The sequence below is a fragment of the Rhinoderma darwinii genome, chromosome 3, assembly GCF_050947455.1.
Source record: "Rhinoderma darwinii isolate aRhiDar2 chromosome 3, aRhiDar2.hap1, whole genome shotgun sequence".
NCBI lineage: Eukaryota > Metazoa > Chordata > Amphibia > Anura > Rhinodermatidae > Rhinoderma > Rhinoderma darwinii.
The window spans coordinates 149,456,622-149,472,923 of NC_134689.1; the positions used below are offsets into that span (position 1 = coordinate 149,456,622).

The 16,302-nt window shown below is 42.4% G+C and overlaps 1 protein-coding gene across 2 annotated transcripts in view; it reads right to left on the minus strand.

The window, feature by feature from the left end:
* Positions 1-16,302, minus strand: part of CCDC38 (coiled-coil domain containing 38) — a 69,944-nt gene that overhangs the window by 34,803 nt on the left and 18,839 nt on the right. For both annotated transcript variants that reach the window (XM_075860111.1, XM_075860112.1), the window contains 3 exons: positions 9,903-10,066; positions 9,751-9,831; positions 1,906-2,084 (listed from right to left, as the gene is read on the minus strand). In XM_075860111.1, the coding sequence (XP_075716226.1) occupies positions 1,906-2,084; positions 9,751-9,831; positions 9,903-10,066 (424 nt within the window). The remainder of the gene's footprint in view (positions 1-1,905; positions 2,085-9,750; positions 9,832-9,902; positions 10,067-16,302) is intronic.

Sequence of the window (16,302 nt, forward strand, 5' to 3'; positions counted from 1 at the left end):
TCAGGCCTATCAGAGACCTGATGACGTGGGCAGTGAAGTCGGGCAGAGGGGTGCGGTCTTGTCTTTAAAGAGGTGGCGTCCTCGCCACCGCGCGAGGCTTTACATCCAGAAGTTTGAGTGCGCCATCAGGGCTCAAGCTCAGCAGTTCTTAGGGTATGTTTACACGGGCTGTGTTCAAAATCTTCTACGGGCTATGTTCAAACATCCCGAAAAACATCTGACAAATCAGAAGCATAACGCCTACAAACATCTGCCCATAGATTTCAATGGGAAATACGGCGTTCTATTCCGACGGGGCGTTATTTTACGCCTCATTTTCAAATAACGGTACGTAAAAAGACGCCCCGTAAAAAGAAGTGCATGTCACTTCTTGAGCCATTTTTGGAGCCATTTTTCATTGACTCAATAGAAAAACGGCTGTAAAAAACGCAGCGAAAAACGCTACTTTGATTAAAAAACTGTTGAAAATCAGGAGCTGTTTTCCCTTGAAAACACCTCCGTATTTTCAGCCGTATTTTGTTAACCGTGTGAACATACCCTTACTGCTCATTCATCCAGCAGTCAAATAGCAGTTTCCACGCGTAGAGATTAGTAATGGAATAGAAACTATGCTCACCTAGCATTATATATTGTGTATGTAAACTATCAGCTGTAGTAAGAAATTTAGAAATTCAATATGTATACCAGTCTATCTAGTGAAAGGGCAGTAGCTCTTCCCTATAGTTTGACCTATGCTTTGCTTAAAGATGGTTTCACACTGGGCGATTATTGTAGTTGCCGATAATTGCCCTGTGTAAACAGGGCAGCGATCAGCAGATGAACGAGCAAAAGCTCCTTAATCTGCTGATCGTATCGTTTTAAAAAAAATGTAATATTATCGTTGTCGGCAGCACATCTCCCTGTGTAAACAGGGGAAGGCACTGCCGACATGATAATAACGTATGGGGACGAGCGATCGGAGTAGCGACTGCTCATCCCCATCCATAGCTCCGTGTAACAGGAGCAAACGAGCGCCGATCAACGATGTCTCATTGATCGGCGCTCGCTGCACCGGCCGATTATCGTCCGCTGTAAAAGGGCATTTATCCTAATAGATTGTCTGCCTCATCTACCTTACATTGAGGACATTAGTGGAGATAATACAATACAGCAGTTTAATATTAACTTTATTTCCTGCACAATATATAGATGTGAGTAAAGGATGTTTATAATTATTGCAACATCGTGCAAACCATTTAGACTGGCTGTGAATAAGTATACAGGATATCACTATAGTGTTCCAGTCCATTTTAATGGTTAGGGATCGAATTTGCTCCCTGGTCTGTATATACACTTGTCTGTAATTTATAGTATATGCTCATCGTCACATATACTGGTTTTGGGACTGTGGAATATGCATGATACATAAGCTATTAGTGACGGACGTTTAGTCACAGTGTATCATTTAGTGACTAAATATCAGTCACAGTTCATCTTGTGTGCCAATATATTTTATTACATGTAATAAAGTTATATTTTAATTTTTCCACTACTTTTCGGTGATACTATATTTTCCAAGTGGACAATACTCAACAATCCTCAGTGATAGTGATGTATCAAATACAGTAGCAAAAGTTTACAGAAATGGTTATGAGTTGGTTATATTTCATGAGATGTTGGGCATATATCTATCCAGGAAACGTTATATGGACAATGTAGTCCTCATTTGGATATTCTAGCTGCCACTCAATGTAGTTATCATGCATCACATGTCGTAGGACACAGGAATGTATTAATACGTAAGAAAATATAGCAGTCAAATTCCTTGTACAATGCAAATTTCTTGTTTTGTTGCTTTTGCCCCAACAGCTGTTGCCTCCCTTGTGCTATGTTATAGTTCTAGAAACAAATATAGGTATAACATACTTTTTGTTATTGATGGAAAAGGCAAGGTGAGTCTTCTTTCTCTATCTCTTTTCTTTGCAGCTTGCCTGATCATTCTTTTCTGATTTTGAGTGTCCCTCCATTCTGATGGAGATAATATCCTGAGGAAATTTTCATATAATTTGTACTCCTTAAGAGTCTCTTCACACCTAGCAATGTCACTGTGAGGAAGAAAATGAGAATTGGTCATGTACACAAATTCTAGGTTTGTATGATGACATAGGAGAAGCTGTATATATTTTATTTTTTATTTAAATGTACTATTTCAAAAGACACGTGTTTCCGTGAAGTGTTAAACTATTATAAAATGTTAAATATAACTGAAGATACACTTTGTTAGGGCTGTTCACACAGACGAATGCCACTGTATTGGCTTACTATTGGCATAGTTGCATACATCGGCAATTGGCTCAAATTATTATTTTTTTTATAAAACTCACAACAAGGGTGATGGTATCTTCTAGAGTCAAGTGCGGAGGGTAATTTATTAAGAAATCTTTCAAAGTTTCAGAAAGGCCTCGGCAAAATTGGCATCGGACTGCAGCATCATTCCATTGTGAAGAAATAGACCATTGTCTAAATTCCGAAAAAATATTCTTCGACAGGGCGCAGTCCTTGCTGGACAGATAACAGATTGGACTCAGCCACTGCCGTTATATCTCATTCTCTGTAAATTAAGCCTAGGGCCGCAAAGAAGGTCTCCACAGAAAAAAGTTCAGGGGCAACAGGTCCCAATGAAAAGGCCCAGGTTTGAGGATCACCCTGCAGAAGGGAAATGACAATACCCACTCGCTGCTGCTCAGTACCCGAGGAGATAGGTCTTAGTTGAAAATATAATTTAAAACTCTCCCGAAAATTAACAAACGACTTACGATCACCAGGGAAACGATCAGGTAAGTTCACCTTAGGTTTCACTGGACTTATGACTGGAACAACTGCTTGGGCCTGCGTAGTTTCATGATGTTGGGCCCTCATCGCCAGACCTTGTACGAACTGAGTCAGATTGTCCATCTGTTCCAACAGGGTTTGCATAGGTTCCATCGTGAAAGGATATAATATAAATGGCTTATGAATATGTTATGGAATTGCAAGTTGAGCAATTCCCCAAAGGCTGCTGGAGACGGCGTGAAAATAAATTCGCAACCTCAAATCCGTCACAACTCTGATTGACAGAGTCTAAGGCTACTCTAAGGTCTTCGCCAGAGCCAACCGCAAGGCAAGATGGTTTTTGCTACATAGAACCCAGGTTGTCTTAGCATAGTTCAGTGTTGGATAAGAGGTGCAATGCAGGCAAACCTGAACAGGAACCAGACAGCCAGAGGGTAAACAGAACGTCAAAAACAGTAAGCAAGTGGATATAGGTCAGAACCAGCTGGGAGCAGATAATCAAAATCGGTAAACAAAGGGTTATAAGAATAAGAAGAATTTATTGATCCGAAGATGGAAATTAATAATAGTCAAACAGTTTGCCACATAGAAAGACATCAACAATACATATATAGTACATTTATAACAAGGTTAATACCTAAAATTACATTAAGTAGTAACAATAATACTTAAAAATATAAAAATAGCAATCAATAAATAAAACCAATTTAGGCCATCACTCTATTAAATAAGGATATAGCGGTAGGTAAAAATGACCTGTCTTTAGTGCACTTTAATTGTAGATAACATTTACTAAATTAACTCCTTTGAGATTTAACATAGTTATATAGGGGATGTTGAGGACAAGCAACAATCCTATCAAATTTCCGTCAAATTCTTTTTTCCGCCACCGCACTAACCGGCTCAATTGCGCCGTCAATAATACTACTCGCCTTCTTGACAATCTTGTTTATTCTATTAATGTCCATGACCGTCGCATTACTGTACCAACAAATCACAGCAAAACATATTGCACTCCCCACCACCGAATTATAAAACATTTGTAACATTTCTGAGCAGACGTTAAAAGACCTCAGTTGGCGTAAAAAGTACAGACGACTCGAGCCCTTCCTAAAAAAGCATATTGCAATTTAGCTTCCAGTCAATTTATTGTCAATAAATACTCCCAAATACTTATAGTTCTCCACAATTGACACCTTCTGCCCATTGAAACGCAACTCATTTTCTTGACGCTTTCTGCCCAAATCAATAATCATCTCCTGAATTTTTCTAATGTTCATTATTAGTAAATTTGCCGCTGACCATGCACAAAAATTTTCCACTTGCTCCCTATATTATTGATCGTCTCCTTTAGTAATACACGCCGAAGTCAATTTCCAAGAAGTCCAGAAGTCAGAGGTAAAGGGTGTAGGTAAGTAGCTTGATCAAAACACATGCAGACTGGAAATTCACAAGCAAAGAACAGGTGCTCCGATGCTAGCGACAGCCACATTCACTTGTATGTGCGTCCTCAGGACGCACATACAAATGAATACTATAGGCTGCAGGCAGGGCGCTGCACCCTCCCAGGATGTAGGAGAGCCACTGGGCTCTGCCTTTACTCCGTGCTTTACACACCTGGAGTAAATAAAAGCCGAGAAGCAGAGGAGGAAGCTCCGCCAACAGCCTGTCCTGCAAGAAGCCTGTGATCCTGTCAGCAAGGACAGAGGGTGAGTGTATGTGTGTGTCTGTGTGTGTATATGTGTGTGTGTGTGTATACAGTATGTGTCTCTGTGTTTGTATGTGTATATGTTACAGTGTGTGTGTGTGTGTGTGTGTGTGTGTGTGTGTGTGTGTGTGTCTCTCTCTCTGTTTCTGCATGTGTTTGTCTCTTTGTAAAAGTGTGTGTTCAATATTAAAGTAGAACAGATAAAATGAATATATCTGTGCTGCCTCCTATATACCCTGCTGCCCCTATATACACTGCTGACCCTATATACCCTGCTGCCCCCTATATATCCTGCTGCCCCTTATATAACCTGCTGCCCCTTATATACCCTGATGCTCCTTATATACCTTGCTGCCCCTTATATACCCTGCTACCCCTATATACCTTGCTGCCCCTATATACAATGCTCCCCTTATATACCCTGCTGCCCTTTATATATGCCTGTGTGTGTGTGTGTGTGTGTGTGTGTGTGTGTGTGTGTGTGTGTGTGTGTGTGTGTTTATATGTGTCTGTGAGTATAGTTATCACCTACTACATTATCTGTCATCAGAGTTATCACTGTGTTATCTGTGGTGTTACATAAGACTGCAGGTAACACTACTACATTATCCGTAATCAGAGTTATCATTGTGTTATCTGTGCTATTACGTAGGACTGCAGGTAACACTACTACATTATCTGAAATCAGAGTTATCACTGTGTGTTATCTGTGGTGTTACATAGCACTGCATGTGAAATCTACTACATTATCTGTACTGGGCGTCGGGTTTACTCACCTCCCGACGCCCGCAGCCATGGATCCGTGAGTGCTGTTCCCTGTCTCCTTCCTAGGAGGCGCCAGCGCTCACTTCCGCTCCGTCCTGCTGTGTCCCGTAGGGTGTGCGCGCTCGCGCGTGCACGGCCTTAAAGGGCCAGTGCGCACACAAAAGGATCGTCATCATCATCAACTGCCCTGATTTCCTGGTCTATAAGAAGGCCCCAGGCCTTCTGATCCTTGCCTGAGCGTTGTTAGTCTATCCCAGTCTGTCTCGCAAACGGTCCCTTAGTGTTTCCCCGTTCCAGCCGATACCCGTGCCCTGTTACCCGTTCCTGTATTCCGTATTGTTCCAGTTCCTGTGCCTACCAGCGTTGGAGTCTTGTCTTCTGCCACATCCAGTGTCGTTTGCCACGTCCAGTGTCTTCTGCCACGTCCAGTGTCTTCTGCCATGTCCAGTGTCGTCTGCCATGTCCAGTGTCGTTTGCCACGTCCAGTGTCTACTGCTTCATCGCATACTGCTCGCCACGTCTGGCACCACCTGCCGCACCAGCCTCCATCCGTGCTGCAGCCACAGCCACCGTCCGGACTATTTCAGGTACCCAAGCGTTACTGTCTGCCATTGACTTTCGCATAGACTGTGACCTGGTCAGCTGCCTCCCCGCTATGGCGGAGTGGCCTAGTGGGTCCACATACCCTGTGTCCGTGACACTGGGTATATACAGTGAAGGAAATAAGTATTTGATCCCTTGCTGATTTTGTAAGTTTGCCCACTGTCAAAGACATGAACAGTCTAGAATTTTTAGGCTAGGTTAATTTTACCAGTGAGAGATAGATTATATAAACAAACAAAACAGAAAATCACAGTCAAAATTATATATATTTATTTGCATGGTGCACAGAGAAATAAGTATTTGATCCCCTACCAACCATTAAGAGTTCAGCCTCCTCCAGACCAGTTACACGCTCCAAATCAACTTGGTGCCTGCATTAAAGACAGCTGTCTTATATGGTCACCTGTATAAAAGACTCCTGTCCACAGACTCCATTAATCAGCCTGACTCTAACCTCTACAACATGGGCAAGACCAAAGAGCTTTCTAAGGATGTCAGGGACAAGATCATAGACCTGCACAAGGCTGGAATGGGCTACAAAACCATAAGTAAGACGCTGGGTGACAAGGAGACAACTGTTGGTGCAATAGTAAGAAAATGGAAGACATACAAAATGACTGTCAATCGACATCGATCTGGGGCTCCATGCAAAATCTCACCTCGTGGGGTATCCTTGATCCTGAGGAAGGTGAGAGCTCAGCCGAAAACTACACGGGGGGAACTTGTTAATGATCTCAAGGCAGCTGGGACCACAGTCACCAAGAAAACCATTGGTAACACATTACGCCGTAATGGATTAAAATCCTGCAGTGCCCGCAAGGTCTCCCTGCTCAAGAAGGCACATGTACAGGCCCGTCTGAAGTTTGCAAATGAACATCTGGATGATTCTGAGAGTGATTGGGAGAAGGTGCTGTGGTCAGATGAGACTAAAATTGAGCTCTTTGGCATTAACTCTACTCGCCGTGTAGAGGAAGAGAAATGCTGCCTATGACCCAAAGAACACCGTCCCCACTGTCAAGCATGGAGGTGGAAACATTATGTTTTGGGGGTGTTTCTCTGCTAAGGGCACAGGACTACTTCACCGCATCAATGGGAGAATGGATGGAGCCATGTACCGTCAAATCCTGAGTGACAACCTCCTTCCCTCCACCAGGACATTAAAAATGGCTCGTGGCTGGGTCTTCCAGCACGACAATGACCCGAAACATACAGCCACCAAGGCAACAAAGGAGTGGCTCAAAAAGAAGCACATTAAGGTCATGGAGTGGCCTAGCCGGTCTCCGGACCTTAATCCCATCGAAAACTTATGGAGGGAGCTGAAGATCCGAGTTGCCAAGCGACAGCCTCGAAATCTTAATGATTTACAGATGATCTGCAAAGAGGAGTGGGCCAAAATTCCATCTAACATGTGTGCAAACCTCATCATCAACTACACAAACGTCTGACTGCTGTGCTTGCCAACAAGGGTTTTGCCACCAAGTATTAAGTCTTGTTTGCCAAAGGGATCAAATACTTATTTCTCTGTGCACAATGCAAATAAATATATATAATTTTGACAATGTGATTTTCTTTTTTTTTTTATATATAATCTATCTCTCACTGGTAAAATTAACCTAGCCTAAAAATTCTAGACTGTTCATATCTTTGACAGTGGGCAAACTTACAAAATCAGCAAGGGATCAAATACTTATTTCCTTCACTGTATGGGTCTGTTTGTGAATGTGCCTTTTATGTATTTGTATATGCTCCTGTCTGTATATGTATATGTTCCTGTCTGTGTATTTATCTGCCGGTGTGTGTATATGTGTCTGTACGTCTATAAATTTACCTGAATGTGTGTATGTATATTTGCCTGTATGTCTAAATATCTGTCTTTATGTATGTACAGTATATATGTTCCAGTATATGGTTTGTGTAGGGGGCGGCAATAGAGAGTCCCATACAGGGCGCCATCCAACCTAAGGCCAGCCATGGCTGCAGGTCACGTTAGGTCTACAGCCTATAAGGCACTAGGAGTCGCGCAGGCCGGGGTGATGACGTCACATCATCACGCCGGTCTGCGCATGCGTCCCGCTAGAGAGGAAGTGTAGCTCTCCGTCTGTTGCTGGAACGGGGCACGGTAAGTACATCTTATATATATATTTTTTAAACCAACTGTGTGGCAGTATATACATGGGGAGGGGGGCTGTGTAGCGCTATATACAAGGGGAGGAGGGGGCTGTGTAGTGCTATATATACAAAGGGAGAGGGGGGCTGTGTAGCGCTATATACAAGGGGAGAGGGGCTGTGTAGTGCTATATACAAGGGGAGAGGGGGGCTGTGTAGTGCTATATACAAGGGGAGAGGGGGCTGTGTAGCGCTTTATACAAGCGGTGGAGAGGAGGGGGGCTGTGTAGCGCTATATACAGGGGGAGGGGGGCTGTGTAGCACTATATACACAAGGGTAAGAGGGGACTGTGTAGCGCTAGATACAAGGGGAGAGGGGGGCTGTGTGGCACTATATACAGGGGGGAATTGCTGTGTAGCACTATATTCAGGGGGATGTGGGGCAGTATCTACAGGGGTCTGTGTGGCACAATCTACAGGGGTCTGTGGGGCACTATCTACAGGGGGGTCTGTGTGGCACTATCTACAGGGAGTCTGTGTGGCACCATCTACAGGGGGGTCTGTGTGGCACTATCTACAGGGGGGTCTGTGTGGCACTACCTACAGGGAGGTCTGTGTGGCACTATCTACAGGGGGGTCTGTGTGGCACCATCTAAAGGGGGTATGATTTGCTCTATCTATGGGGGGTCTGCATGTGGCGCTATTTGCAGGGGGCTGCGTGTGGCGCTATCTGCATGGGGCTGTGTGTGGCGCTATCTGCAGGGAGATGCGTGTGACGCTATCTACAGGGGTGAAGCTGTCTACAGGGGGATGTGTGTGGCACTATCTACAGGGGGTCTGTGTGGCACTCTATACAGGGGCTGTGTGGCGCTCTCTACAGGGGCTGTGTAGTGCTCTGTACAGGGGCTGTGTAGTGCTCTGTACAGGGGCTGTGTGGCTCTTTCTACAGGGGGTCTGTGGCACTATCTACATGGTGTGTGTCGCTATCTACAGGGGGTCTGTGTGGCATGATCTATAGGGGCAGTGGTGTAATGAAGGATTCTTTCATTGATGCCTATAATTGGTGTTTATAACTATTTTACTGCTGGACTTGTAATATTATAGTATTTAAAAAAAGTTATTTAAAACTAATTTAAAATAAGTTTTCTTATTCTCTTATTTATTCGCTATATTAGCATTTACTGGGGGTATTACTTTTGGTCATCAGATCGCCCACCATTTATGGAGACTTGCCCTGCTCCCTAACTGCCCCGCTCAGGAGCTGCCAAGACTTAGAGGGAACATTGCTTGTGACCCAGCCAGCCACAGCAGGGCTGCCATCGAAGCACTCCAGGTGGTACTGCTGTCATCTTCCTAGGAAAATTAGTTAAAAAAATTGGCCCACACTCCTGTCAACTTCTTCCCACTATACACTATTCACTGCTCAGAATAGAGCCCACTAAATATATTGTACATCAATATCATATTATGCACCTTACTTTCCCTACTACGAGGGCCCAGATATTGCAAAAATCACCTACCCACTCCAGGTGGCCATCAAATTTTACACAGTTAGGTACATAATGTAGGATGGGAAACAAGTGAGACAGTCCAAGTGGGCATGGTTATTTGATTGTATGGGGCCGACATATTCAAAATTAAAGCCCTGAGCCATAGTCATCTACTTACCTTAACACTGTACTACATTGCCATCTGCCCATAACCTTAGCCTATATTTTGGCTACACCTTTATCTCGTGAGAAATCCTACAGTCATACCTTTTAATTGCCAGAATTTCTGCAGTGACTTTCTGGGTTTCTGTAATTTTTTCAAGTTTAGCTTTTGCTTCTTGGTCCGCACTGTAAGAAAATAAGGACTGTGTAATCTGCAAAGTAAACTAGTTGAGAATAAAATGTCAAAAAATACTTACAGTTTCAATGCTTCCACAACATCTCTATCAGTTTCGTTCAAAATTTCTTCAAATGTTTTAGTGTCCTCTCCAAGTTTTTGCTCAGCGTCATTTATTTTGACTTTTTCTTCTGAAAGAGTTATCTTCATCTCTCTTATAGCATCTTGTTTTGTGTCTATAGAAAACTGGCACACAAATAAGACAGTTCATGTTCAGATACTGCAGCTTACATCTCTGAAGCTTAGTGAAAACTTGCTAGAATGCTTAGGTAGTGTCTACCTATAGGGCAGGAGTTACATTAATTCCTTGCGACCGCAGCTAGTTTTGGCCTTACTGCCAGAGCCAATTTTTCAAATCTGACATCTTTCACTTTATGTTGGAATATGTGGGAATAACTTTTTAATACTTTTACTTATCCAAGTAATTCTGAGATTGTTTTGTCTTGACACATTCTTCTTTATGTTATTGTTAAATTTTGGTCGATACATTTTGTGTTTATTTGTGAAAAACACCAGAAATTATCAAAAAGCTCAAAAAAATATGCATTTTTTTTTAAATAAACTTTTCTGCTTGTAAGACAGAGAATCATACCACACTAAATAATTACTAATTAACATTTACCATATGTCTACTTTATATTGGCATTATTTTTTTAAACATCATTACTTTTTTTTTAGAAAGTTAGAAGGCTTATAAGTTTAGCAGCATTTTTCGCATTTTCAAGATAATTTCCAAAAAAGAACTTTCGCAAGTATAGCACGATATCGGCACTAGAGGTTTGCAGAGGCCTTGAGGTGCCAAAACATCAGAAACACCCCTAAAATACTCTATTTTGGAAATTACACCCCACAAATAATTAATCTGGGGGTGTAGTAAGCATTTAGATCCCACAGGTGTTTCATAGATTTTATTAGAAATGGCCAGTTTTTTTCCAAGAAGATTTCGTTTTAAATAAAAAAAAAATATTTTCACATGGACTGGAGAAAAAGCACTCCAAAATGTGTTACTCAATATCTCCCGAGTACGGCAATACCCCATATGTGGTTGTTTTCTGCTGTTTAGGCACACGGCCGGACTCAGAAGGGAAGGAGCACTATTTTGCTTTTGGAGCACAGATTTTCCTAGATTGGTTTCTGGGCGCCATGTCACATTTCCAGAGGACCTAAGGTACCTGTACAGCGGAAAAAAACAACTGACCCCATTTAGGAAACTACACCCCTGAAGGAATTTATCTAGGGGTGTAGTGAGCATTTAGACGCACAGGTGTTTCATAGATTAAATATTAGAATTGTGACGTGAAAATGAACAATGTACTTTTTTCCAAGGGGATGTAGTTTTAACTTAAGTAACGCTGAAGAAACAGCACCCCAAAATTTGTTATGAGATTTCTCCCGAGTACGGAGACTCGGGAGACAGTCAAGTAAATGGCTGTCAGCTTCTGTGACTTTTAAAGTGACGTAAACCCAAGTGGGCTTTCCGACAGATAACATGCTGTGACATCAAAATTCTCAGATGTTAGAAGATGATCATATGTTTAGCCACAAACTTGACATAATTGTTAGAAATACACATGATCATTGCAGGGAGGGTGAACAGCACACGACCACTCTGTGTAGACCAGTTCTTCTTCAACTGTGAGGCGGGCCTCAATGGGGACATTCCCCCCAGTTGTTGGTGGGGTGCAGCTGGGGAGGCATATTTGACAGAAGTGATCATATGCTGCACAGTCCTTTCTCTGGCAGAAACGATCTCTATTTTAAAAACATAACTGATACATTTTGTTCCTATTTTATGTTCTAATAATTTTTATTGAAGGTTTTCAAAATAACAAGCAAACGGTAAACAATACAAGTAGCAGTCGAGGGCAGTCCCCATAGATCGAACTGTAACAGGCAAGTAAATACCAAATATTGTTACAGGTCAAGAGAAAAGAGGAGGAGGGGATATGAAATGGAACGGAAAGAAAGAGGGGAAAGAGAAAGGAAAAATAGGAGAACGAGGGCCGAGTATCCTAGAGGCAAAATAGACCTAAGAGATCGTCCCTGGGTATCCGAGCCATGGCTGCCAAACTTGAAGAAAGAGTTCTTCACTATCTGAGACCATACAGTGTAATCGATCATTCACCATAATCCAATTCAACTTAGTCTTAACCAGATGAAGAGGAATCACAGGGCTCTTCCAAGATGTAGCTATAACAATTTTGGCGGCCAGAAAAAGAAAGGATACAAATTTATGAGAGGCTTTAGACAAGCCAGGGACGGTCTCATTAAGTAACGCCTGAGTAGGAGACAGAGTCAAATTAATCTGAGTTATGGAAAATGACATATTAAAGATTCTCCGCCAAAATTGGCGAACCTTCGTGCAACCCCACCATATATGTAAAGGATCCCCCGCACATCCACAGTGTCTGAAGCACAACGAGGAGGAAGCAGGGAATATCTTGGCTAGTCTAGAGGGAACTAGGTACCAACGTAAAAATACTTTATAATTGGCCTCAACCAACTAAGCATTAATAGAAATATTCGCAGTACGTTCTGCTATATCCTGCCATTCCCTTACAGTAAAGGATGTGTGTAAGTCCCTTTCCCACATAGACATATATGATAGTTTGTCCGACGGAGAGACCAGAAATGAATAAATATGAGACAGGAGGTAATGAGCATTAGGATTATTTAAGCATAATTGTTCAAATACAGACACAATTTGCAGAACCGAAGCAGGTTGAAATGGGGATATAAAATGGTGAATATGGTGATAGCGAAAAATCTCAGAGTCCGGCATGTGGTAAATAGACTGATAAAAATTACAGGGTTTTACGCCTAGTCTATCAGAAAAGTGTCCAATTCGATACAAACCCTTGTCCAGCCACCATTGAAACGTTGACGGTTGCATACCAGGAGCAAAAGTAGGATTAGCAAGCAATCGAGCTGCAGGCATATGTACAGAACAAAGCCGGAACCTGGGACCCAATCTATCCAACAGCGCTAAGGAAGAAGAGAGGAGCGGACATAACACAGGTGGTCTGTGTTTGGGCTTCAACCATAACAACTGGTCTACAGGAACCCCAGGGGTAGCTGCATGTTCAATAGGAATCCAACGCGTTGGATTACTGCTACTATGGTGTGAGACTAAAGGAGTCAGGTGAGCAGCATAATAATATTTAGTGAGGTTCAGTAAACCCAAACCCCCAGAGGCTTTAGGAGCATACAGAGTGCTTTGTGGGACTCTACAACGTTTAGGACACCAAACGAAGGACAATATAAGCCATTGGAGGTCTTTTAAAAAGGGGACAGGGACATCAATTGGTAAAGTGCGGATATAATATAAGATTCTGGGAAGGACATCTTAACCGCCGCTATCCTGCCAAACCAGGAAAGAGGCTTAAAGAGGCTCTGTCACCAGATTTTGCAACCCCTATCTGCTATTGCAGCAGATAGGCGCTGCAATGTAGATTACAGTAACGTTTTTATTTTTAAAAAACTAGCATTTTTGGCCAAGTTATGGCCATTTTTGTATTTATGCAAATGAGGCTTGCAAAAGTACAACTGGGCGTGTTGAAAAGTAAAAGTACAACTGGGCGTGTATTATGTGCGTACATCGGGGCGTTTTTACTTCTTTTACTAGCTGGGCGTTCTGATGAGAAGTATCATCCACTTCTCTTCAGAACGCCCAGCTTCTGGCAGTGCAGATCTGTGACGTCACTCACAGGTCCTGCATCGTGTCGGCCACATCGGCACCAGAGGCTACAGTTGATTCTGCAGCAGCATCAGCGTTTGCAGGTACGTAGCTACATCGATTTACCTGCAAACGCCGATGCTGCTGCAGAATCATCTGTAGCCTCTGGTGCCGATGTGTCCTCGCTCGTCTGACACGATGCAGGACCTGGGGAAGTGACGTCACAGCGTGATCTCTCGAGAACACGGCTGTGTCTGCACTGCCAGAGGCTGGGCGTTCTGAAGAGAAGTGGATGATACTTCTCATCAGAACGCCCAGCTAGTAAAAGAAGTAAAAAACGCCCCGATGTACGCACATAATACACGCCCACTTGGACTTTTACTTTAAACATGCCCAGTTGTACTTTTGCAAGCCTCATTTGCATAAATACAAAAATGGTCATAACTTGGCCAAAAATGCTCGTTTTTTAAAAATAAAAACGTTACTGTAATCTACATTGCAGCGCCTATCTGCTGCAATAGCAGATAGATGTTGCAAAATCTGGTGACAGAGCCTCTTTAAGAAGCCCAATGTAACAGATCTGTTTTTAATTTTTGTTTGAGAGGGAGGAAGTTTGTACAAAAAAGGGTGGAATAGCAAGGAATAAGGTGAACTCCCAGATAGGAGATTTTGTCTTCCCTCCATCTCAGGTCAAAGTTTAGTTGTATAAGCTTGGCCATGAAATGTGGAACGCTGATGTTCAAAACCTCAGACTTGTCATGATTGACCTTCAATCCGGAAATGTGGGAAAATTGGTCTAGAACGTGATAAAGATTCGGGAGGGACGTCAGGGGGGATGATAATACCAATAAAATATCATCCGCATATAGCACATATGTGTCTGACCCCTAACCTCAATTCCCTTAATGTCTTTATTCAGCCTGATCAGGTGGGCCAGGGGCTCGATCACCAAAAACAAAAAGAATATGGGAGAGAGGGCACCCCAGTCTTGTTCCCCGGGCTATGGGTATGCAGTCTGAGAAAAAACCCTTGATCATTACCTGGGCAGATGGAGTCGAGTAAAGGCTACTCAAGAGAGTAATAAATGTATCACCGGACCCCCATTTCCTCAATAGAAAGAATAAGTAGTCCCAGGTCAGGGAATCAAAGGCCTTATGCAGGTCTAGCGACAGGCACATCGTTCCCGACCTCTGCGATCCATCCCACTGGGAACGAACAAGGGAGATAAGATCAATGATCCGTCTAGTCTGGTCAGCCGCTTGTCTATTCGGTACAAAGCCCACCTGATCAGGGTGAATGTATTGTTCTAAAAAGGCCTTAAGGCGGGTGGCCAAAATTTTAATGAGCATTTTCATATCAGCGTTAATCAATGTTGGCCGATAATTTTGACAGGAAGAGGGGTCTTTACCTGGTTTGGGGATCACCAAAATGTATACTTTAATAGCTTCAGTTCCAGGAGAGCCCCCATCCCTCAAATCATAAAAAAAGGGTGACCAAGTGAGGGGCCAAAACATCTGCAAATTTTTTATAGCAATGATTAGAGAACCCATCTCATCCTGGAGATTTAGCTGATTTGAGGGATTGAATCGCATACAAAACTTCCTGAAGCGATATAGGGGCCTCCATAGTATCTTTGTGAGGGTCCTTCAATACAGGCAAAGAGATATCCCTAAATAACGCCTCGGCTTTTACTGTGTCTAAGTGGGGAGGAGAGTTATATAGAGAGGACTAAAAAGTAAAGAAAGTGTTGAGAACCTCTTTAGGGTGTTGCGTAAGGTTACCGTTAGCTAACCGTAGTTTAGGGACCATAAAGTTACGGGACAACGGAGCAAGTTTCCGAGCTAAAAGGGTGCCGGGTTTGTCACTTTGAGCAAAAAATTTATATTGCGTCCAACGAATGTGCCGCTCTGCGATAGTCGTAAGGCACAAGTTAAGTTCTGTATCAGGATACTCAATTTTGGACCATAAGTCAAGGGTATTATCTGCCTTTTGTTGTCTAACTAAATCGGAATAAGCCGCTTCCTTCTCTTTAAGTATTTGTCCTCTCTCTCTTCAAACGTGAGGCGATCTGAATAAGTTTCCCCCTAAGAGTAACTTTATGGGCTTCCCAATTAATAGCTCAGGAGGTGTCAGTTAAATAATTAACTTGAAAATAATGTTCAATTGCAGATGCAAGTTCCTGAAAGACCTGGGGATTTGTCAGAAGGGACTCATTTAACCCCTTAATGACCAGCCTATTTTAAACCTTAATGACCAAGCCATTTTTTAAGTTTTTCCATCGTCGCATTCCAAGAGCTATAACCTTTTTATTTTTGCGTCGACATAGCTGTATAAGGTCTTGTTTTTTGCGGGACAAGTTGTATTTTTTAATAGCACCATTTTGGGGGACATATTATTTATTGATTAACTTTTATTAACTTTTATTTGGGGGGAAATAGAAAAAAACCTGAAATTTCGCCACACTTTTTCGCGTCTTAAATCTACGCCGTTTACCGTATGATATAAATTACACAATAACTTTATTCAGCGGGTTGTTACGATTGCAACGATACCAAATTTGTATAGTTTTTGTATGTTTTACTACTTTTACACAGTAAAAACGCTTTTTTTTCAAAATTATTTGTTTTTGTGTCTGCGTATTTGAAGAGCCGTAACATTTTAATTTTTTCGCCGATGCGGTTGTATGAGGGCTTTTTTTTTGCGGGAAGACTTGTAGTTTTTATTGGTACCATTTTGGAGTAGATGC